The 25,519-nt window shown below is 43.9% G+C and overlaps 1 protein-coding gene across 6 annotated transcripts in view; it reads right to left on the bottom strand.

Annotated features, from left to right (window-relative positions):
* The window catches only part of ARMC9 (armadillo repeat containing 9), a 180,668-nt gene that overhangs the window by 145,717 nt on the left and 9,432 nt on the right, over window positions 1-25,519 (bottom strand). For 5 of the 6 annotated variants that reach the window (XM_010836969.1, XM_010836965.1, XM_010836966.1 and 2 more), the window contains exons 4-8: window positions 23,977-24,147; window positions 22,222-22,377; window positions 16,873-16,965; window positions 13,211-13,235; window positions 4,606-4,763 (exon numbers count right to left, since the gene is read on the bottom strand). In XM_010836969.1, the coding sequence (XP_010835271.1) occupies window positions 4,606-4,763; window positions 13,211-13,235; window positions 16,873-16,965; window positions 22,222-22,377; window positions 23,977-24,147 (603 nt within the window). The remainder of the gene's footprint in view (window positions 1-4,605; window positions 4,764-13,210; window positions 13,236-16,872; window positions 16,966-22,221; window positions 22,378-23,976; window positions 24,148-25,519) is intronic. The other variant, XM_010836968.1, reaches the window with a different exon arrangement.

Here is a 25,519-nt window from a genome sequence, read left to right on the forward strand (position 1 = left end):
GATGCTTTTGAACTGTGGTGTTGGAGAAGACTCTTGAGAGTCCCTTGGACTGCAAGGAGATCCAACCAGTCCATTCTGAAGGAGATCAGCCCTGGGATTTCTTTGGAAGGAATGATGCTAAAGCTGAAACTCCAGTACTTTAGCCACCTCATGTGAAGAGTTGACTCATTGGAAAAGACTCTGATGCTGGGAGGGATTGGGGGCAGGAGGAGAAGGGGACGACAGAGGATGAGATGGCTGGATGGCATCACTGACTCGATGGACAGGAGTCTTGGTGAACTCCGGGAGTTGGTGATGGACAGGGAGGCCTGGCGTGCTGCGATTCATGGGGTCGCAAAGAGTCGGACACGACTGAGTGACTGATCTGATCTGATCTGAAACTGTCACCAGTCCACCCTGCCCCACAAGCCAATCCCTAGAGGTTGTTGCTGTTTAGTTGCTAAGTTGTGTCTAACTTCTTCTGCAACCCATGGACTGTAACCTGCCAGGTTCCTCTGTCCATGGGATTTTCCAGGCAAGTATACTGGAGTGGATTGCTTTTCTCTTTTCCAGGAGATATTCCTGACCCAGGGATCGAACCTGCGTCTCCCGTATTGCGGGTGGATTCTTTACCACTGAGCCACCAGACAGTTTTACCTCCTTCCAGACTTTTTCTATGCCTGACTGTTGGAGGGACACTTCTTTTCCCAGTCTCCTGACTCTGTCTGGTGAACTCCCACGTGCTAATGTAACAGGCATCCCTTCCCAATGCTCACTCACTCATGCCTACAAGAGGACGACTACTCAACCGACTGGTGGGTTGGAAGGAGCAGGAACACTGGACTAGACCCCTTCTCTCCCTGTGGTTCTCCTGTCTGGCCCCTGGAAACCTCAGGTCTGTTTCAGCCACAAGAAAGACTGTTCCTTGTGGAGAACTTCTCGGGTCGTCTGGGCTCCATCTCAAGCTGCACCCCCTACATTATCCTCAGCCCGTCTCCTCTGAATGCCTGCAGGATCAAAATTCAAACACCCCTTGTTCATCCTGTGCATCTCGCCTTTCCTTTTATACCAGTTCCATCCCTACAACCTAGAAACGTGTCCAGATATGTTTCATATTTCAAAAATACCTTCCCCTCGCTCCTTCCAAGGTCCTCATCTATCAACCACCCTCTCGATGTTCCTCCTTTACAGCCATGGTCCTTAAAAGAACAGCCGACATCTGCTACCGCGCCCTCCCTTTACCTGTCCACACACCCCAGCTGAGCCCCCGTCTGCCTGGCCCCCACGGAAACTCCCATGGTAAAGGCCACCACCAGTGACTTTCTAAATGGCAGACACAGTGGACACTTTTCAGTTCGGACTCCTAGAGTTTTCTGTGATTTCTGAGACTTTGGAGCAACCCTTTGCTTCTGAGATTGCCTCCTCTCCTTTGGTACCAGAACCATTTCTTTAACGCGGAAATCTGATTCTGTCACCTTCTTGCTTAAAACAAAAGAGGACAGGACATGTGGCAAAAAAAACATATGAAAATATATTTGGCCTCACACATAATTAAAGAAATGTAAGTTGAAACATTCAGAATACCAAGTTTTACTCAATGGACATGGGTTTGGGTGAACTCCGGGAGTTGGTGATGGACAGGGAGGCCCGGCGTGCTGCAGTTCATGGGGTCACAAAGAGTCGGACACGACTGAGCGACTGAACTGACTGACTGACTTACCCAACCAGCAAAAATTTCAAAGTATAATCATGCCTAATGTTGGCAAGTGTGTGAAGAAACAGATATTCTGATATGCTACTAGGGGTGGAGGGTGGTAGACATTGTTGAAATCTTTGAGGAAATAATTTGGCAACATCTATCAAAACTTTAATGCCCATAACTTCTGACCTAGCAATTCCATTCAGGTGCTTATCTTCCCTACATTCAAAGGTATACTGTATATATAAGGATATATACAGTATGTACAACATTTTGTGTTATAGCAAACAAAAAAATCTAAATGTTCATCATCAGAGATCTGACAAATTATGGCTCACCCTTACAGTGGAATAATGTACACGCATTAAAAACAATTAAGCAGTGTGTGGTCATGTGGAAAGATTTCCAAGATATGCTGAAAGTGAAATACCAAGTTTGAGAAGGATAATGGGTTCCATAACCCCAAGTAGTATGTATGTATGCACATGCGCACACATGTATGTTCTGAAGTAAAACACAAGTGTTAATCTTGCAAGAAAACGAGACTAAGGAACTGTGTGTGGAAGGGGTCTTTTGTTCTTAACTATATACTCCTCTGAAGTGTTTCAATTTTTTACTATGAGCATGTATTTCTTTTACATTAAAAACAAGCTAGTTCAGATTCCAGTGCTGCCCCCTGCCCCAAGCCCATGTCTCCCTGTCTTGATACTGGAGGCCCTTTTAACCCCCTGCCTGGTGGTGTGTGGGCCTCTGCTCCCACATTCCAGCAGTAAGAACTCAGGTCCCACCTGTGGTCAGCGGGCCACGCCTGGCATCACATCAAACCTGGCCGTGGCAGCCACACCACGACGATGGCAGTTATTGTCTAATAGGAGAGACGGCAAAAGGAAAACACATGTTTTCTTTTATTTCTGTACTATTTGAATTTTCAGTGTACATGCCTTCTTTTCTTCATTTTTTTGTTAACAGTGATTATATAAGCCATCTTTGTTTTGTTTCTGGTACTTCTCTGTACTAAAGAAAAGTCAGTTTTAGTTTTTCAAAACTAAAAAACCCGAACAATTTTCAAGATACACATTTCAAATGCTCCTCACTAACTGCAGGGTGAAGCACAAGTTCCTAAGCACAGTCTACAAATCTCTCCGTGATCGTCCCCGATGCACCTCCCTCGCCTCGTCTTCCAACACACGCCACTCCCCACCCCCTAGCTTCGGCCATTCCAGCCACACCATGCAACTTTCAGCAGTTCTGTGAACGTTTGTCTGCTGTGTTTTCATCTGGACAGAGACGTTTCAGTGTAGGGTATTAAAACATATTTAAAAGAATCCACCTGCAATGCAGGAGACCTGGGTTTGATCCCTGGGTTGGGAAGATCCCCTGGAGAAGGGAAAATACTGGAAACACTCCAGTATTCTGGCCTGGAGAATTCCATGGACTGTGCAGTCCATGGGGTGGCAAAGAGTCAGACAAGACTGAGTGACTTTCACTTTCACAAGCTGTTATAGCAAAAAGCAATCCACAGTTGTTGCTCTGGCCTAGAGTTCTGGGGTAATCCCAGGGAACTGCATAACCGATTCCTTTCAAGTGGTGACTTAAATGAGCCCTTATGAAAGTAAAAATCTAGAAACAACGCTAATGTCCAACAACAGAGACCCGACACGCTAAATAACCTGATAGAAAACAGCCACAAGAGGTGAGCATCGTAGGAGGATATTTAATGACTTCAAGAATGCATGATTCGATGCCATTCACGTGTATACCTAGGGCAGATTCATGTTGATATATGGCAAAACCAATACAATATTGTAAAGTTAAAAAAAAAAAAAAGAATGCATGATTCGGTATTTAGGAGAAAAGAAGACCAGAAGACTGTGTGAACTGAGCCCATTTCTGTAAAACACATGTATCCAAGTTTTGGAAAAAAAAAGTCTGGAATGTTAACAAGTGTTATTACTAAGTGAGATAATGGCAGGTAATTTTAATCTTATTTTTGCATAGTTCTATATTTTCAAAAATTTCTAGAATACATTTCATTTTGTAATCACATTTTTAAGGTGTTAAAGCAAGTTGAATACATTAATCTATATTGGTGACAAAGTTGTATAAAGCTTAAAACACACACGTATAGACACACACAGGAGTACAAGTAAAACTGGGGAAATTAGGGTAAAGCAATAGATTGTATCAGTGCCAGTATCTTGGCTGAGACACTGTACTATCGTTTTGCAAACTATTACAACTGGTGGAAACTGGGAAGAGGGTACAAGGACTCTCTGCACTATGCCTTAAAATCACATGTGAACCCACAATTATTTCCAATAAAAAAAATTCTATTTCCAGAATGTGATTTATTATGCTTTCTATTTTTTTATTGAGTAAAACACTCAAGTCACTCCCATTAAAGTCAGAAATAAGACAAACATGCCCATGAGCTCATTCAACTCCCAGGGTCTTAAGCTAATCAGTTAAGTGGGGGGAAAAAGAAAGTTGGGATATACAAGGGAAAAAAAAAATCACTATTCGAAAGTGATACGACTGCGAATCTAGAATACAGGAAAATTGATCAAAACAATCTCTCAGATTAATGGAGTTCAGAAAGGTTACTGGATACAAAATCAGTATATGAAAACCTATAGGTCTCCTATATACCAAAAGAATATCTCCCCTCGTTTTTATGCTACAACATGATTTTTTTTTCTGCTGCCCATTTATTCTTTGCTAACACTAAGAACAGGCTAAAGAAATAAAGATGCAGTAGGTAATGTGTCAGGAAACATGGACGAAATCCTGCAGCGGCGTGATAAACAGCTGCACCCAGCTTTGTAAAGTTGGGGGGCAAGTGTCACTGGCTGGGGGTGGCGAGGAATCATCCGTGCCTGCGACTCTTTATCTCAAGAAGACACGTGGATGATGGGGGACCTCCTTACCATCTTGCCACTGACCGTGGCCTCCAGAGAATCCACCAGCTCTGCCGTGACTCCGATGAGGTTGTGGTAGTCGGCCTGGATCCTGTTGTACCGTTTCAGGTACGTCATGGACCTCCGCTCAGCTTCTACCAGCTGCTGGTGGAGCTGCTGCAACACGTCTAGGAAGACAATTTACATTTACATTGAAACAAAACAAAAAAGCGATGGTTAAAAAGAAGAAGTCTACAAGGGGCTTCCCTGGTGGCTCAACGGCAAAGAATCCGTCTGTCAATGTGGGAGACAGGGGTTCCATCCCTGATCCGAGACGATCCCACGTGCCATGGAGCGACTCGGCCCATGGGCCACAACTACTGCGCATGCATGCCGCGGCTACTGAAGCCTGCGTGCTCCAGGGCCTGTGCTCCTCAACCAGAGAAGCTGCCACAGCGCAACTGGAGAGCAGCCCCTGCTTGCTGGAACTAGAGAAAAGCCCATGCAGCAAGGAGGACGCAGCACAGCCATAAATAAATAAACAATTTTTTAAAGAAAAAGACAACATTTAAAAAGATTTTTAAAAAACTCTACAAAGTAAAAAATACAAAATAATTATATTCTTCTCGAGTGAATGCCACGCCTCCTGTGAGAATATCTTACTGTAACAATGAACTCAGCACTATGTATTCATCACTTCTGTTTATGCCACATTTACTGACAAAGTGCTTTGTCATCACCGATCTTTTAATTTCTTCTTTTTGGCCGCACTGCATGGCAGGTGGGATCTTCATGTTCCCTGACCAGAGATCGAACTTGCGCCCCTTGCATTGGAGGCACAGGGTCTTAACCACTGGCCGCTAGGAAAGTCCTTGATTTTTTTAATGTTTCACCCTGATAGTTCAACTGCTCATCACTGACTTTCGTAACAAAATCTATTTCCTTGGCTGAATCCCATACAACTTCAGTTCCTCTCTCTGCATATATGAGAAATGAACTCAATGTTTCTTTCTATCATGAGTTCACAAAATGGCTGAACCAAAACTGACTCATTTTCTCTGTTTGTGCCCTGTGAGTATGAGGGATAAGTTCTTCCTTTTAAGTAAAAGTTAGGGCTGTGTGACGGGTGCTGAGAAAATTCAAATCCACAATTAGGTAAGACGCCAGGTGTTCACTCTGCCAGTTTGAGAAAGCATAAGCCACCCCACTGGGCCTTAGAGCAGTAGCCGTGAAAGGTTCTAGGGTTCTCTTCCTGGAAGCCCACCACCACCCTGCCCCCACCCCTCACAGCAGCACAAGACGGCCAAGCCACCCTGGGCACAGCTGGACTCTTCATCAGGGTCCACCCTCCTTGCCTCCGTCCTACCTTCTCCCTTGCCTGGAAGATCACTTTTGATGGAAGGACCTGTTGCTGCCCCCACACCCATGTTAACTCACTGTGTCCCAATCCAGGTGCTGTATAATATGTAAAGTCTTCATTTTAGAACACATTTCATGCATAAAGAGAGACTTTAAAATTATAAAGACCAAACATAGGCATTATTCTATAATAACTTTAAGGAATACAACCTATAATAATATTGAGGCACTATGTTGTATATATACCTGAAACTAATATAATACTGTAAATCGACTATGCTGTGCTATGCTTAGGTGCTCAGTCGTGTCAGACTCTCTGCGACTCCATGCACTGCCTCACACCAGGCTTCCCTATCCTCCACTATCTCCCAGAGTTTGCTCAAACTCATGTCCACTGAGTCGATGATGCCATCCAACCATCTCATCCTCTGTTGCCCCCTTCTCCTCAATCTTTCCCAGCATCAGGGTCTTCTCCAATGAGTCAGTTCTTTGCATCAGGTGGCCAAGTATTGGAGCTTCAGCACCAGTCCTTCCAATGTTCAGGGTTGATTTCCTTTGGGATTGACTGGTTTGATCTCCTTGCAGTCCAAGGGACTCTCAAGAGTCTTCTCCAGCACCTCAGTTAGAAAGCATCACTTCTTTGGCACTCAGCCTTCTTTATAGTCCAACTTCCACATCCATATATGACTACTGAAAAAACCAAAGCTTTGACTTTATGGACCTTTGTTGGCAAAGTGATGTCTCTGCTTTTTAATACATCTAGATATATCATGGCTATCTTTCCAAGGAGCAAGCTATCTTTTAATTTTGTGGCTGCAGTCACCTGGTGGGTCATACATGGCAGCTATTATTATTATTTCCTTTCATGAAAAAGGGTCAAAGATTTTCTAAATGTATTTCTATATAAGTAGATCACTTGAAAAAATGGCAGAAAGGTTATGTCCTAAAGCAGTGGTATGTAAACTCTGAAATACATCAGAATCATCCAAAAATAAAAATGATCAAGCTTCAACTTCAGAGACTGATTTTGTGGATACTGGATAGGGGCTAAGTACCTACATTGTTAACAAACTCCTCAAATGGCTGACACATAACTGCATGTTTGAGAAACACTGCCCTAAAGTATCTATTCTTCTTAATTTGTATCCTAAACAGCTACGATGATAACCCACATCCCAACTGTATTTTAAAAACTTTCATGTTTCACAATTGTTGATGTGCAGAAGTAAAATACTTTAACTATTAAAACCCCAAATATCATATAATGAATTATTATTATTATTTAATACCCATCAAATTTCAGTATTGAAAGATAACTTTAAAAAGTCATCTGAAACAAATTTATATCCAGTATTTGAACCTCTGGAGAATATCCCTGGAAATCATTTATCATTCTCCTAATACAATATTGAGAGTCACTACCTTCTTTTCCCACTATGTATTGTTTAAGCTTTTTCATACATCCAAAACTCAAAATTACATAGATAAGAACTTTCAAGGATGAAAATTTAGATTATTCACAGTCCCATTTTATGGTAATAAATATTAGAGAGAATCTATGAGATTTTTCTCAACAAGTACCGAGTGGCAGATGAATGAAATACCAAAACCCATTAGCTGGGTCAAACGACTTCTCAAACCATCAATGTTAATGTCACCCAAGTAGTCCCTCTTGAAATGGGACTGCACCAAAACACTCCCCTCAGAAACTCATTGTCAATTAACTAAATGTAAGCGACTATTTCTGGAGTTTTTACCTTGAGAACAAAGAAATGGAATTTATGACAATTTCAAAGTATGGTAACCTGAGAGAAAAGAGCCCTAACTACCAGCAGCCTACAGAAAAGACTTGCTGTTTAGTCACTCAGTCGTGTCTGACTCTTTGCGACCCTATGGACTGCAGCCCACCAGACTCCTCTGTTCATGGGATTCTCCAGGCAAGAATACTGGAGTGGATTGCCATGCCCTTCTCCGGAACCAGGAATTGAACCTGTGTCTCTTCGTCTCCTGCATTGAAGGTGGATTCTTTACCGCAGAGCCACAGGGGAAGCCCATAAAACCCATTATTTACTTATAAAAATTAGTTTCATTCATGGAGAAAAATATTCAAATTTTATAAACAGGAGAGAAGTGGGAAACTCCTTCTCTGTTAGCAAAAACAGTCTGCTATCCAGAGACATCAATGTGCAGAGAACTTAACAGTTATAAACAGGACCTGACCATTGCTTTAAGATATCTGGGTTACAGCTCAAAATATCAACTCTATTCTGAGCATTAAACAGAACTCTCTTTTCCCTGTCAAAAGTTTTATGAGAGAAGGACAACTAAGCCAAGATGCCTTGCCTTCCAAGATGTTAACTTTTAGTGGAGATGTCTTGGCCCATGTTATTTTAATGAAACTGCCACAGTTATGCCAGCAATACTTATTGAGACGCTTTATATTTCAAAGTCACTGACATAATTTGTGCAAAAGTCCAAAGAACTGCATTCTTTGTCCATTCTTTGGACAAAGAACTGCAAGCTTTAAACAAAACATATATACAACTAAAAGAATGCCAGTTAATGTCACAGACAGTTTTTTTAATTCCAGCATGAAATGAAACAATAACAAAAGTGATGGAGATCTTCAGTACAGTACAGCAGTCAAGTTTTCTTGACTTGTATAATGTATAAAAGTTAACATTTATACTTCATTTAGATGCATTGCTTTTTTATAAGAGTAGATGAGATTTCACTTTGGAGACCCCCTAGGCTGCTCGACAATACCTTTCAAAATACAGAAATTTTTTCTAACCTAATATAAAAATCAATGCTGAATATTCATTGTAAGGACTGATGCTGAGGCTGAAGCTCCAATAGTTTGGCCACCTGATGCGAAGAGCCAACTCACTGGAAAAGACCCTGATGCTGGGAAAGATTGAGGGCACATGGTGAAGACGGCGGCAGAAGATGAAATGGTTAGATAGCATCACTGACTCAATGAACATGAATCTGAGCAAACTCTGGGAGATAGTGCAGGACAGAGGAGCCTGGTGTTCTGCAGTCCACGGGGTCATAAAGAATCCGATACAACTCAGCGACTGAACAACAATATAAAAAACTAAATCAATCACCCTATTTTTACAATATATACACTTTTTTCTTTGTATTTAGATATAAATCAGTTCTTTGTTCTTTTGCTAATCCACAAAAGCTGGATGAAGAAAGTTAAGACTAGAAAGAACTAGGAATCAGTTCAGTTCAGTTCAGTCAGTCCTGTCCAACTCTCTGTGACCGCATGAACCGCAGCACACCAGGCCTCCCTGTCGACACATCACCAACTCCCAGAGTCCACCCAAACCCATGTCCATCAAGTCTGTGATGCCATCCAACCATCTCATCCTCTGTCATCCCCTTCTCCTGCCCTTAATCTTTCCCAGCATCAGGGTCTTTTCCAACGAGTCAGTTCTTCGCATGAGGTGGCCAAAGTATTTGAGTTTCAGCTTCAACATCAGTCCTTCCAATGAACACCCAGGACTGATTTCCTTTAGGATGGACTGGTTGGATCTCCTTCAGTCCAAGGGACACTCAAGAGTCTTCTCCAACACCACACTTCAAAAGCATTAGTTATTTGGTGCTCAGTCTTCTTCACAGTCCAACTCTCACATCCATACATGACCACTGGAAAAACCACTAGTCTGTCTGACTAGACAGACCTTTGCTGGCAAAGTAATGTCTCTGCTTTTTAATATGCTGTCTAGGTTGGTCATAACTTTCCTTCCAAGGAGTAAGCGTCTTTTAATTTCATGGCTACAATCACCATCTGCAGTGATTTTGGAGCCCAGAAAAATAAAGTCTGACACTGTGTCCACTGTTTCCCCTGTGTCCACTGTTTCCCCATCTGTTTGCCATGAAGTGATGGGACCAGATGCCATGATCTTCGTTTTCTGAATGTTGAGCTTTAAGACAACTTTTTCACTCTTCACTTTCACTTTCATCAAGAGGCTCTTTAGTTCTTCACTTTCTGCCATAAGGGTGGTGTCATTTGCACATCTGAGGTTATTGGTATTTCTCCTGGCAATCTTGATTCCAGCTTGTGCTTCCTCCAGCCCAGCGTTTCTCATGATGTACTCTGCACAGAAGTTAAATAAGCAGGGTGACAATATACAGCCTTGATGTACTCCTTTTCTTATCTGGAACCAGTCTGTTGTTCCATGTCCAGTTCTAACTGTTGCTTCCTGACCTGCATACAGGTTTCTCAAGAAGCAGGTAAGGTGGTCTGGTATTCCCATCTCTTTCAGAATTTTCCACAGTTTACTGTGATCCACACAGTCAAAGGCTTTGGCATAGTCAATAAAACAAAATAGGTGTTTTTCTGGAACTCTCTTGCTTTTTCGACGATCCAGTGGAGTTGGCACTTTGATCTCTGGTTCCTCTGTCTTTTCTAAAACCAGCTTGAACATCTGGAAGTTCACGGTTCATGTATTGCTGAAGCCTGGCTTGGAACTAGGAATATCAGTCATCATTTTCAGAAACACTATTTATAGCTCTGAACTCCAGAAAAATGATCAGTTGCCCATTTTCTGAAGAGGCCAAATGGATAATACCAGGAATGCTGAAAGATGCTATTTCTATATCCTTTTTTAGATGGCTAGGTAAAAATAATAATCCAACATGCTATGCTGCCAACCTAAGTTTTTATTCTTAACACCATTTTTAATATAATTCCTCTTGAGGGACTTTTCCATACTCCAAACACTTTGCCTACCCTTCTTCCAAAGTTTAGGGAAATAATAACGAATTAAAAAGAGAGAACAAAAAGAAGAAAAGAAAAAGTTAACGGAAATCTCACTGTGCCCATGAAACCTTCCTATCCAGACACATAATGATATTATCCAGTCACTCAAAGTGGTGACAACTAGCTGTGGTGATGCTGGGTCTGGGCCCGAGCCCCTGGCACAGGTGCCCTGCTGGGTGCTATTCCCTCATCTCCATGGCGACACTGCATTTGGGGGCTATTCTGCCACAGACACATGCTGTGCCTGCCAGACTCAATTTCATAGACATCCTGCTTAGCTAGCCTCGGAGAACTCAAATCGAACTTGAAGAAGGCTCAGAACCCTGGTCTCCTTGCTGAAATACCAAATGAAAGGTCTGTAGAAAAAACACAGGCTCTTCTACGTGCACTCCCCCCACCCATGTTTATTTCTGTCTGCAAAACTGGGCCGCTTACTGGAGACATAACTGGTTCCTGGCAAGAAGCTATCCCCCTAAACCGCAGGGCATGCCAGGTGACAGGGGCTGGCAGAAACTCGGCAATCCGGGAGAAGTTTCTCACCACCTTCCTGCCTTCAGTGCCTAGGAGTCCAAAGGCTGAATGTGAACAGGGACTGAACAGACTCGGTCAAGCATTGAGGCAGTCCTCGGGGACCCAAAGACACAGGTGGGGCGGTGGCTTTAAAACATGACTGCAAAGTCTCTGACACTCCTTCCCGTCAAGAGGTGGAACATAATTCTCCTTCCTTCGAATGTGGGCTTCAGGAATTTGCTTGTAATGAAGAGAACACACGAGAAACAATACCAAGTTACTCGGCGCCTGGGTGACGAGGTGAAATGGCTTCCATCCGCACCCCTCTGGGGACATTCACCCTGGGTGGGAACCTGGCCGCCAGGCCCTGAGGAAGCCCGGGCCACAAGGAGAGTCCACTTGGGGGTCCCGGCCCAGGGCCTGTGCTGAGAGCTCAGCTGACAGCCAGCATCAGCCACCACACCCGTGCTCGTGGAAGCCTTGGAGGTGGTTCAACCCGACCCAGCTCCATCTACACCCGGGAGAAACCCTAAGGGAGAACTGACTGAGCCCATAACTCCCAGACCACGCAAGAGGATAATAGTAACAAATGGACATTGCTGTTTTATGCCATCAAGTCTGAGGTGGTTTGCTAGGATGGCTAGAGAAACAGAAGTAGTGAAGCACAAGAGCATTCCCAGGAGGTGCACAGCGAGGCCCGAGTGCCGGCCCAGCTGAAGAGTTCCAGCTGTGCCAAATGGGAGAAAACCGGGCAGGACCCGCCCTGGTCAAGGCCCAGACTTGCGCTGACCCAGTACAGAGCCGTCCTGGGGGCTGCACTCGTCCTCGGGGTCACCATGCTAGAGGTAAAGCTACCCCGACAGTTCAAGGCTGTGGTCTGCGACCCTTGGAGAGGTCCCCGTTGACCCCATGAGAACACATCTGCAGCCTGCTCCTCCATGTTCGGGCAGATGGACAGGAGGGGTCCTGAGACCTGCCACTCCTCCACGTGGGGCCCTCGGAGCTCCAGGAGGGGCGGCCTGGCTGCAGAACTGGCTGTACAGTTGGAACCTCCGGGCTGGAGGCCACAGGGCTCCCGAGGTGGAGAACAGACACCCCAGGGCTTCCCACCTGAAGTTACTGAAGCCCCCGTGGGGATCTCAGCACTGCTCATCCTCCCAGTGCTGGAGAAGCAAGAGCCAAGTGACTAGCGCTTTTGTTCTTTGGAAAACTTTAACTCTCTAAAAGGAAACAAACAATGGCAGGAAGTTTTGGAATCCTCTCTGGCAGGACTGCTGTGAAAAGGACAAACGTGCTATTTCACGTAGTGAGACTCCACCTGCTGGGAATCGAGGATGATGCCATCGGTACTTAGCAAAGGCAAGAAGCACCTCACACACCCTTTCCAACAGGGTAACTTCAGCCGTTTTCATAATCATGTCGTATCAGAGACAAAGCTCCTACAAAGAACCCCACTTGTGGCCACCACGTTAACTAAAATTTTTCTCATCTTTCTGAAAAATGAAGGGGTCTGGTAAAAATGACTCATCATGGAAAAACCATCAGTTTATGCTAAAAATTTAAGACTGGAATTCCTACTTTGAATGTGAAAAATGGAAACACTTTATAAGAATGGACACTCCACAAGCTGCTGAGATAAGACCCAGTTAGACTAGACTAGTTCAAGGTAAAGGTGAAAGACACGGAAATAACTCTCTCCCCACTTGTGCTGCACTGGGCCGTCTACCTGCTGCTGCTCTGACATTTTCTGGCACCTGAGTGGATTCTCCCCATCTTAGTCATCTGACATACCAGACAAAGCTAACAGTACCAGCCACCCTGAGAAGCGGGCCTCAAGGAATGCAGACAAAAAGGACTGCGAAGCACTTCATAAGTATTTAGACTTTCCAAGCCCTCTTTCGCCAAGTCTGTGGAATTCTCTCCATTTCATTACCTAAAACTTGAGTTGGCGAAGTTGTTATTTAAAAACGGTTAATCTAGATGATTTACCTTTGTTGCTTTGTCCATTCTCCTTCTGGGATGAGAAGAAGTTCAGGAAAACAGGCATTCAGGGAAACAGGCATTCAGGAGACAGTACTCAGGATATCCCTCTCATTGTGCTGGGCAATCTGGGAAACAGCCCCGGTGCGGTGAAAAAAGAGAAATCTCAGGACAGGGAACCGGAACCCGATGAACAGAGAAGACAGTTAACCGACTATCTTAGGACAGGTAACCCGAATCCCATGAACAGCTGAGACGGTTAACTGCTCAGGACAGGTAACTGGAAGCTGATGAACAGCAAACACAGTTAACTGACTTCTCAATCCTGGGGTGACTACCCTTAAGGAATCCTCCTCTCTCCATCTCAGGAACCAGTCTGTGTGTCCAAAAGCCCCCTAACTGGCCTCCTTACCAAAACATTGGACTGAAAATGCAAATCTGTGTTCATACCCTTTACCTCTGGACCTTCAGTGCTAAAGCAACTAGCCTAAGGAAACTGAGATTTTGATGAAAAGAACATGGCACAGAACAGAGACTGTGACCACAGACGCTAGTGCGGTGTGGCCTGGGTTTGAACCTCAGCTTCTACACATCTGGCCACATGACTGAAGGCCGAGGTGTTCACCTATTTGGGTTTCCTTACTTTTTCTGGTAACAGCTTTATTGAGATGTAACTCACATATTACAGAATTCACCCATTTAAAGTGTACATTTCCATGGTTTTCAATATATTCACGGAGTTGTCCAACCATCACCACAATCAGGAGTGGAATATTTTCATCACCCAAGAAAGAGACCCTGTGCCATCAGCGGTCCCCACTCCCTCTCACCACCCGTCCCCCATCCTGCCCTAGGCAGCCACTTACCCACTCTCTACAGATCTGTCTTTTCTGGCCCCTTCACACAAGTGGAATCATACAGTACGCAGCCTTCTGTGTCTGGCTTCTTTCATCTCACCATCATGTTTTCAAGATTTCTCCGTGTAGCAGTACAGATCAGTAACTCGCTCACTTGTATGGCCACGTAACATTCCACTGTGAGCACTTGGTCAGCCCTGCATCAGAGGATGGACATCTGGACTGTCTGCACTTTTTGCCTATTTTGGATAATGCTGCTGTGAACATTCATGTACAAGCTGCTATGGAGATGGACACTTTTGTTTCTCTTGAGGATACAGCTAGGAGTGAAATTGCTGGGACATAGGTAATTTCTGTTTAAACTTTCAGACCACCTGTTTTTGAGGAATATTTTAATGCTATGAGGGAACATTCTCTTCATTTAAGAAAAATATTTAAAAATATGCATGCACAGAGATGTCTCTCCTTGCTTATTATAAACATTACATACTTTGAAGTATATGTGTGCAAACAAATGCACTTCTGTGCTTTCTAAACTTTCTATAAGGAATAGGATCAATTTTATAATCAGGAATAAAAAGAGAATGATTTAAAAAAAATGTAAACATGACCATGTTTTTCTCATTACTTAGGGGACCTCACACGAACCTCCACGACCCGGCCCTGCCGGGTCTCTGACTCTCTCCATCTCAATCCTTCTGCCCCAACAACACTGAATCCTTCAGTGTCCCAGAAACACTGGCTCAGCACTTGGGCACAAGCTGTTCCCTCTACCTGGAACTCCTACCCCTCATTCTGTCTGCCTCACAGACACCCATTTTCATGTTCAAAACTCCAGCTAAGACAATGATCTTGGCTTTTTCTTTTATCCCTAATTCCTAGCACACTATTCAACCTAATATACGTGTTGAACTGAACTCCAAATATGTAAGAAGGAAAAGAGAGGAATAATGTTGAAAGTTACCTGCTGGACTTCAGTGTATTTGCCTCAAAGCAAATGTTGAATGGGATAAAAGGTGACAAGTGTTTGCAAACTATAACACGACAGCTAACAGCTAACAGTAACACAAGTGCTTACTATGTGTTGGACAGTTCTAGCAGGTTTTTCATGTATTAACTCAATCCTCATACTATTTCTATGAAGTGGGTGCTATCATTAATATACCAGTATCATCTATTATGTACAAATTTTCTTTTAGGATCTTTACATAATGGTTGGTACCTGTTACCTTTAAGGAGAAAGGCTTTTTATTTTTAATTTTTTAAATTATTTATTTGGCTGTACAGGATCTTTAGTTGTGGCAGGTGAACTCTTAGTCGTGGGATGTGGGATTTAGCTCCCTGACCAGGGATTGCACCCAGGCTCCGTGCATTGGGAGCACAGAATCCCAGCTACGGGACTACCAGGGAAGTCCTGAGAAATACTTCTTAAAAGTGTATTAAAAAAGCCATAAGCCAAGTTGGAGAAGTTCTAATTTCACTGAAAACTGTCCTTTTATACAAAACTCTAAGAGGGAAAGGAACTGGGTATGCAAACATGTGGGCAGAGGGAAGAACTTGAAGAAAACCTTAAAGGATATAAAAGTGGAAAGGGGAGGTGTACTAAGCCTGTCTGGGGGCAGTCTCAGGGCGAGGTGAGGAGCTGAGTACAGGCAAGAGGGAGCCACTGAACGTTCAGGAAGCAGAAGCAGGAGAAACGTGTCATGAAATCCCAGGGATTTCTATTCAGAGTCCAATTAGGAAAAGAGAGTACAGTGTTTTGGAGTCAGAATAGAAGCAGAAGTCATTACCCAGCAGAGTGGCCTAAATTTTTTATTATGGTAAACAAAACAAGCACCAACTTTACAATTAAAAATGCTAACTCTTGTCATGAAATAACTTTTGCTACATGCTTGTTCAGAATAAAATGCTGAAAATAAAATGCTTGTTCAGAATAAGATGCTCAGACGAGCATCCTTAGGGACCAACCAGCTCTAGGAAGGGAGCCTCCATGGGCAGGCAACGACCTTGCTCCTCCCTGGACAGCCTCCACTTACACTTGGTCCTGGGCCTCTGTCTGGTCAGTGTCCCCTTCTACTCTCAAAAGTGATTCTGTTTAAACTGGATTGTGGTGATGGCTGCACAGCTCTGTGCATTTGCTAAAAATCATTCAATAACATACTTACCGTGGGCAAATTTTATGGTATGTAAATTACACTTCAACAAAGTCGTTTCTTAAAAGTCCTGATTGGAAGGACAAGTTATATATGAGTTGATCCATACATCATGACCTCAAGGCCTTAAGTGACTTCCAAAGAGTTCTTTTCCAAGAAGACAGGCATTGTTTTTTTCCTACTCAAGACAGCTTCTTGGCACATGACAGAAAATAAGACCCTTGCCAAGTCTCAGAGACCCAATGCCATAGAAGTCAACTCTTTACAGGCCTTGGCACGTGCTCTTGTTAGTGCTTCATTCACTCTTGAGTATAGAAGCAGCACAACCACAACCATCCCTGTTTGAGGCCATCTAAGCCATTCTTGGGATTCCCAGGTGGTGCTAATGATAAAGAACCCACCTGCCAATGCAGGAGATGTAAGAGGGTTTGATCCCTGGCTTGGGAAGATCCCCTGGAGGAAGAAATGGCAATCCACTCCAGGATTCTTGCCTGGAGAATCCCCATGGACAGAGGAGCCTGGCAGGCTACAGTCCATGGGGTCACAAAGAGTTGGACACAACAAAAATGACTTAGCGCGTGCGCGTACACACACACACACACACACACACACAGGCGACTATTAATTCCATAGGTGGTCTCCATTTGCTTTAAAAGGATACATACAATGTTAAAAGCTTTGGCGTATTACTGGCTTTGAACATTAAAGCCAGAAACTTTTCCAGTTTCAACTTTAATTCTGGAGTCCAAGAATCCTAAAGGTAAGGAAAAAAGAAGGAAAAATAAGAAAAGCACCAGATCATTAAATGCCAACAAACATTGTCAAGCTGTGGCCTTCAGGATAAAATAGCTCTGCTACAGTTACTGAAACCAGAAGCAAGATGTCTTGTCAGTGGTGTGATGCTGTAAAAAAACAGGTTTTAGGACATTTGACCAATTCACTTATAGAAGATTCAAGAGCCCACGTCAGGAAGAAAGGACAGAGTCCTTTCATAATCAGGGAAAAAATAACTCTGTACATGATTTGAATATTTCAAGGATGCCAAGTAACCTTATTAGGCTGAAAACCAAAAATATTTCAGTATGGTTTAGGCATATGTGGCACTGGCAGGCATATACAATTATCGCTAAGTTACGGAAAGTCTCCGGAAGAAAGGGACTCATTTCCATAAACCTCACTCAGACAAGAAAAACAGAAAGAAGCAGTTGCCTGCCTCAGATACTCCATTGTGTCCAGCATTCTGATATGTGTCTAGTTTGATTTCTTCCTTAAAAATAAATTATTTACCTCAAACAACGTTCACTGAGAAGGGAAAAATAATGACTTATGTAGTGAAAGAATAAGTATCACAAGCAACGACCTTTCTCGGGACAATTTTCCTGAGGGTTCTTAGACAAGAGTATCTACCACTAAACTGGGAGGTCCCACTAAAAGAAGTTCTGCTGCTAAAAATTCACGGCCACTTGGCTCTGAGATCCTGTCCCATCTCCCTCCAACCTGCCCATTCTCCCTACTTCTCCCTCCAGCTCTCATCGCCCACACCCCCCACCCCGCTCCACTGGTCTATCCTGTGCATTCTCTGACTCTTCAAAAAAATACTGCCAAATAAGCAGAAAAGTTTGATTCTCTGACATAGCACAATGACTCTATTTCTTTCTTTCTTTTTTTTTTTTTTGGTGACTCTATTTCTAATGGGTCTGTTGTGGGTTGAACTGTGTCCCCTAAAAAGACATATTGAAGCCTTAATCTCCTCGGAATGTGAGGTCAGGGGAGCGGGGACGCTGCAGAAGAAATTAGCTCAGAGGAGGCTGAATGAGAATAAGCTCTTAATCCAATATGACTGGTGTCCTTATAAGAAGAAGGACATTTAGGCACAGACACTGAGAGAAGACAGCCATGCAAAGACAGAGAGGAGATTTAGAATCACGCAGCCACAAGCCAAGGGACAGCTGAGGCTACTAGAAGCTGGAAAAGGTAAGGAAGGATCTTCCCCTAGAAGTTTCATAGGGAGCACAGTCCCTTGACACCCTGATTTCACACTTCTGGCCTCGTAAACTGTGAGACAAGCAATTTCTGTTGTTTTAAACCACCCAGTGTGTGGTCCTTTGTTATAACAACTGTAGGAAGCTCATACGGTGTGCTCCAGCTTGAGGCTTTCTGTGCTCAACCGTATAGAAATCAATCTCAGGAAAGGACTGCTAGGTTGGCCAACATAAACCAAGACATCTTAAACAAAAAAAGAAAAATAAAATATTTGGGTATCCCTAAGACACTCCTATGGTTTTTCCAGTAGTCACGTATGGATGTGAGAGTTGGACTGTCAAGAAAGCTGAGCGCTGAAGAATTGATGCTTTTGAACTTTGGTGTTGGAGAAGACTGTTGAGAGTCCCTTGGACTGCAAGGAGATCCAACCAGTCCATTCTGAAGGAGATCAGCCCTGGGTGTTCTTTGGAAGGAATGATGCTAAAGCTGAAACTCTAGTACTTTGGCCACCTCATGCGAAGAGTTGACTCATTGGAAAAGACTCTGATGCTGGGAGGGATTGGGGGCAGGAGGAGAAGGGGATGACAGAGGATGAGATGGCTGGATGGCATCACTGACTCGATGGACGTGAGTTTGAGTGAACTCTGGGAGATAGTGATGGACAGGGAGGCCTGGCGTGCTGCGATTCATGGGGTCGCAAAGAGCTGGACACGACTGAGTGACTGAACTGAACTGAAGACACACTAGAGTGAAGTGATACAATCAGAGAAAAAAAGACAGGGGACCTGCAAAGGAACAGCAATCAGACTGATGGCCAACTTCAAAACTGCAACAGTGGGAGCCAGGACACAAAAAACCTTCAGTGTCCTGAAAGAAAATAACTGTCAGGACCTCCCTGTGGTCCAGTGGTTAAGACCCCGCGCTCCACTACAAGGGGCATGGGTTCAGTCACTGGTCGAGGAATTAAGATCCCGCATGTCACACGGGAAAAAAAAAGAGCTATAAACCTACTATTTTAACCCTGTCTGAGAAAGCAGTACAGATGCTTTCAGACAACAAGAACTGAAAGAAGGGAACCTCAGTGAAAGGAGATTCTAAAGGAGCATCTTTCAAGTAGGGGTGAAAACGATCCTGGATGGAAGGGCTTCTACACAAGATGGAATAGTAAACAAAAATACTGGTGAATCTAAGGGTAAATCGATACACATACTGACTGCATAACATTTTTAAAAGTTCAGATTTTGTGGGGCTAAAGTATATACTAAAATATTTGACAACTACAGCCCGTAAGTTAAATGAGGTCCTTGTAATGATCAGGAAGAGAGTAAATACTAACTTTAGATTTTATTATGTACACTGAAGTATCTGTGATGACCACTGAAAGAATATATTTAGAGATCAGTAAAAGGAAAAATTCCAGTTGAGCTATTTCAAATCCTGGAAGATGATGCTGTGAAAGTGCTGCACTCAATATGCCAGCAAATTTGGAAAACTCAGCAGTGGCCACAGGACTGGAAAAGGTCAGTTTTCATTCCAATCCCAAAGAAAGGCAATGCCAAAGAATGCTCAAACTACCGTACAATTGCACTCATCTCACACACTAGTAAAGTAATGCTCAAAATTCTCCAAGCCAGGCTTCAGCAATATGTGAACCGTGAACTTCCAGATATTCAAGCTGGTTTTAGAAAAGGCAGAGGAACCAGAGATCAAAGTGCCAACATCCGCTAGATCATTGAAAAAGCAAGAGAGTTCCAGAAAAATATCGATTTCTGCTTTATTGACTATGCCAAAGCCTTTGATTGTGTGGATCACAATAAACTGTGCAAAATTCTGAAAGAGATGGGAATACCAGATCACCTGACCTGTCTCTTGAGAAACCTATATGCAGGTCAGGAAGCAACAGTTAGAACTGGACATGGAACAACAGACTGGTTCCAAATAGGAAAAGGAGTACGCCAAGGCTGTATATTGTCACCCTGCTTATTTAACTTATGTGCAGAGTACGTCATGGGAAATGCTGGGCTGGAGGAAGCACAAGCTGGAATCAAGACTGCTGGGAGAAATATCAATAACCTCAGATATGCAGATGACACCACCCTTATGGCAGAAAGTGAAGAGGAACTAAAAGCCTCTTGATGAAAGTGAAAATGGAGAGTGAAAAAGTTGTCTTAAAGCTCAACATTCAGAAAACTAAGATCATGGCATCTGGTCCCATCACTTCATGGGAAATAGATGGGGAAACAGTGGACACAGTGTCAGACTTTATTTTTTTGGGCTCCAAAATCACTGCAGATGGTGATTGCAGCCATGAAATTAAAAGACGCTTACTCCTTGGAAGGAAAGTTATGACCAAACTAGACAGCATACTGAAAAGCAGAGACATTACTTTGTCAACAAAGGTCTGTCTAGTCAAGGATATGGTTTTTTCAGTGGTCATGTATGGATGTGAGAGTTGGACTATAAAGAAAGCTGAGCACAGAAGAATTGATGCTTTTGAACTGTGGTGTTGGAGAAGACTCTTGAGAGTCCCTTGGAGATCCAACCAGTCCATTCTGAAGGAGATCAGCCCTGGGTGTTCATTGGAAGGACTGATGCTGAAGCTGAAACTCCAATACTTTGGCCACCTCATGCCAAGAGTTGACTCACTGGAAAAGACCCTGATGCTGGGAGGGATTGGGGGCTGGAGGAGAAGGGGACAACAGAGGATGAGATGGCTGGATGGCATCACCGACTCGATGGACATGAATTTGAGTGAACTCTGGGAGTTGGTGATGGACAGGGAGGCCTGGCGTGCTGTGATTCATGGGGTCGCAAAGAGTTGGACATGACTGAGCAACTGAACTGAACTGAAAAGGAAAAAAAGGGGGGAATAAAATGATGCTGTGAATACTGATGATCTCTAACCTCCTGAACTCTGAAGAGGAACTTGAACTCAGTCTTGGAACATCAGACCTGCCGAGGACTCAGTGGGAACCTTTCCCTGACTCTCCCAGCTCCACCTCGCCTTGACCTAAGCTGTAGCCACACCACCATGTCATGACTCTCGCAAACAGAACCTTGACTGTGAGAACATCTAACCTTCCATTGCAAAGTTCATCACCTTTGTAACTGTTTTATATTTTTAACCTTTTAGGAGAAGACAGTAAAACTAAATTGGTACTGACCAGAAAAACAAGCACAGAATTCAACCGTGCTACTGTATAACAATCTAGCTTTGATAGAATGAGTCAACCACCTGAACTTCAATTTAGCAGCTGCTATTCAGGAGTAACGAAATTGGTTTTACTGAATTCAATAAACAGAGAATAGCAGAAACTGAAATGTAATTGTTTGGAAGAATTGCGTCCATTGTTCAGTGGTTGGGGAACACATACAAATTTTTGAAAACAGTGTGAGATCTTCAGAAAAACTATCTAGTCATATCAAAATATTTGTTTCTAAATACATTTCAATAAACCTCTCAGTGGGATGTATTAATTTTAGTAAGTCAACAAAAATTACCTTAATAGGTAAGTTTTTATTTATAAATACTATGCTAAAATGTCAAGTAAAATGAAATAAAACAATTAAAAGAGCTATAGACAAATAGTCTGATGGAAATAATGTAGTACAAAATCAGACAATCAAATATATACTGAGTAAGTGAGAATTTTAACACAAATCAAAATATACAAGGCCAGTGATTGTGTAAAGTAGCCTAGATTTTTCTTTGGCTACTAGTTTTCATTATAATTGAATAGGTTATTGTTTCAATACTGTAAAAGTTTACAAAGAATGACTGAAGAGGCTAGTATATTTTACAATATTTTGTCAGTCTGAGTTAACAAGTCTTCGTGCAATAACAACAACAAAATCACATTTTATACCAGAAGAAAAGTTTGTTAAAGCAACTTACCTGTACCTTCTTTTAAAATACAACATATGCAAACGTTAGTGTTTTTTCACAGCATGCTTCAGAAATCAGCAGCGTATAAAAGGTGGAACTGCCATGCTGCCCAGGATCCAAGATCTGAAGACAGTCGCTTACCTGGAAGAGTTCCTTAAATGACGGGTGCGCCATGGGGTTGGGAACAAAAGGCAGGGCATAGAAAGGCAGGAACTCCGTGGTCTGGCTCAGGGCCGCCCCTTTGGTCTCCAGGAAGGTTTTGAAATAAGAAATCCTTTCATCCAGGTCCTCTTTGTCCTGCAAGGAAGAGAGGATGTCTGAGATCTCCGGCTTGACGCCGGCTCACCGGTTCACCTGTCCTCCCCTCAAGGCTCTCTCGGTTCCAGCCATGTTGCTGCCATCCTCCTCACCTGGCCCAGCCTGCGAGCTGTCTGCAGTCATCCGAACATCACCCCCTGTTTCACCCCTTCATGAAATTGCCAGAATATCAGAGAACTGCATGTATAATATATATAGTCCAAGTGCTGCCTTTTCACTTTATCATTACCATTTTCTGATATCCTTAAATTCATCAATGTCTTTCTTAATGGCATGACAAAACCTCATCTTGTGGGTCTATCATAATTTATTTAACCAATCCCCCATTATTAGATATGTACATCGCTTTCATAGTACAGATAGAAATATTTGTCTGCATTCCTGTGATTTCTTTAGGAAAGGTTTTTAAGGGTGAATAGTTTTTTGTTTTTGTTTTTTAATATGGAACGCTTTCAAATTTGCATGTCATCCTTGCACAGGGACCATGCTAATCTTCACTGTGTCGTTCCACTGTTTTTTTTAAGAGTATATGTGCTGCCAAAGCAAGCACTTAAGGGTGAACAGTTTTTTCAAACAGCAGTTTCCATATCATTATTCCCTTCTTTTATTAAGCTAACCAGGAATTGACCTTGCCAGCTTCACTACTTCCGGGTGTAACCCCAGGCAAGTCGGGTTCCCATCCCACCCCATGAGTCTCCACCTCCCCCTGGGCCTCAGTGAGAAAGTCTTCCCTGGCCTCACCTGTTAGGTCCCTCACAGCCTCATACACAGGCCAGTTGTTCTCATCAATGTATCTCCCTTCACCTATACCATGAAGCCCACTGGACTTAAAAAATTTATTGATTTTTTTATCTTATAGCAAAACAGAAAAAATTAGTAAAAACAGATACAAGGGAAATTAAAATCTCCCACAATGGCACCCACCTGAGAACCATCTTTAGGAACAGCCTTCCAAGAACAGCTACTACAATTTGCTATATAGCTGCTCCCTCCACTCTGACCCCTCCTGTGGCCACTGACATGTTAGTAAGTTAACACAGGTCTTCGGGGCAGTAGCCAGTACATGGAGGAGTCACAAAACAAAGGCGGATGGTTCGATGTCAGCCTGGCTGGCCCCCCTCTGTCATTCCCTCCGCACCCCGAGGTTCATCCGCAGAGCAGCCTGTGTCTGCTCTCCTCTCTTTCACACCTCCAGGAAAAGACTGCAGAAGCTCGATTCAACCCATCACTCAAACTTTCACAAACAGGCACACCATTTTCCCACTGTTTAAGCTTAAATTCATCTTCTGGTTGAAAATGTGGTCTAAAGATGCATTCTCTTAGACATAGCCATCTTGAGATAGTCAAGCAAACAAGGACATAGCTTTCATTACAGAAATGACTTTCCATACAAATTAGAAAAGAAACTGCTGGGAATGAGACAGAAAAAGCATGCATCAGGACATATGAGGCCTACTCCTGAGAATAATATGATAAAAGGGGCGAAAAACTAACGTAATCTCATTTGCAAAAGGTAACGGCTAACATCCTCCTTTAACACACCCCGTGGACCAATCCCCCAGCACAAGGTGAACCTACAGGTCTGCCTGCAGAATGCTTCAGAAGATAGATGGCAAAGTGGATGTGAAGGTAGAACTCCAGCTTCTGGGCCAGAGAGTCGCCGTCCCGGATGGGCCTGGGGATGTGCTCCTCCCACAGCCTGAAGAACACCTTCTGGTCTCCACTGTCAAACGCAGCAAGGAGATCCCTCTGTGGAGAAGACATCGGAGTGAAGCCTGGTCGGTTACAAGGGATGCCACATCTCCCAACACCCCTGATTCTCACACCCTCCCAATGCCTTGCTGTTGTTCAGTCGCTCATTTGTGTCCGGCTCTCTGTGACCCTGTGAACTGCAGCATGCCAGGCTTCGGTGGCCTTCACTATCTCCCGGAGCTTGCTCAAACTCAGGACCATTGAGTCAGTGATGCCATCCAACCATTTCATCCTAGACACCCATATACTCCATCATTTCAGTGTGAGCAAAACTAAGTCTCCTTTTCAGAGGTGAGGGATAGGAAAAGAGAGATCCGGAAGGCTTCAGACTGCCTTGGCTGACATTCCTGCAGACCGCCCCTGGTTTTCCACTGCTCTGCAACATCAAATCTGAGCATACTGAAGAACAGAGGGCTTCCCGGGTAGCTCAGTTGGTAAAGAATCTGCGTGCAATGCAGGAGACCCTGGTTTGATTCCTGGATAGGGAAGATCCCCTGGAGAAGGGATAGGCTACTCACTCCAGTATACTTGGGCTTTGCTGGTGGCTCAGCTGGTAAAGAATCGCCTGTAAAGTGGGAGACCTGGGTTCAATCCCTGGGTTAGGAAGACCCCTTGGAGAAGGGAAAGGCTACCCACTCCAGTATTCTGGCTGGGAGAATTCCCTGGGCTGTATAGTCCATGGGGTCACAAAGAGTTGGACACAACTGAGTGGCTTTCACTGAAGAACAGATGCAATGGTGAAGGTCTCTGAAATGGAAGGAATCTGCCACCAGCACAAGAATACACTCAGGTTGCCCTTTGGACTTGGTGACCCACCGCCTAAGACTGATGAGAATAGCTCGGACCCAGAGCCCAGCCAGACCTCAGCGGAGCGACCTCATACTTACAGAGAGTCACTGACACCACAGCTGCCAAGATGTGGCGTGCGGCCAGGAGTTCAGCCACGTGGAATGGTCAATCCCAGGCCTGGGAGGTGGGACTGAGCGTCGTCACGGGCTTGCTGTTGCCAGAAGCGTGTCTGGTGGAGAGGGCAGCGCAGAAAGTGACCACAGAGCCCAGCTCCCCCAGAGTGATTGCCTCCAGGTCCAAGAATAGGACGCCTGGGCTGGAGACGGAAGGGGAAACACAGGCCCGGCTCCAGGCTAACCTCGGGGTTGCGCCAGCCTGACAACGTGGGGCAGCGCCCATGGCCCGACTCACCACGTGGTGGTTGAGACAAAGAACTCTGGAGAAAGGAGGTGGCAGTCAGCACATCACCTGTCTCACAGGAGGAGCGATAACTGACCCACCACCAACACCTGTTGTGTGACTTTACAGATTTAGGCAAGGTGGTTCGGCGGTAAAAGAATCTGCTTGCTGATGCAGGAGA

This window comes from Bison bison, unplaced genomic scaffold (genome assembly GCF_000754665.1).
Source record: "Bison bison bison isolate TAMUID 2011002044 unplaced genomic scaffold, Bison_UMD1.0 scf7180017864068, whole genome shotgun sequence".
Classification (NCBI taxonomy): Eukaryota; Metazoa; Chordata; class Mammalia; order Artiodactyla; family Bovidae; genus Bison; species Bison bison.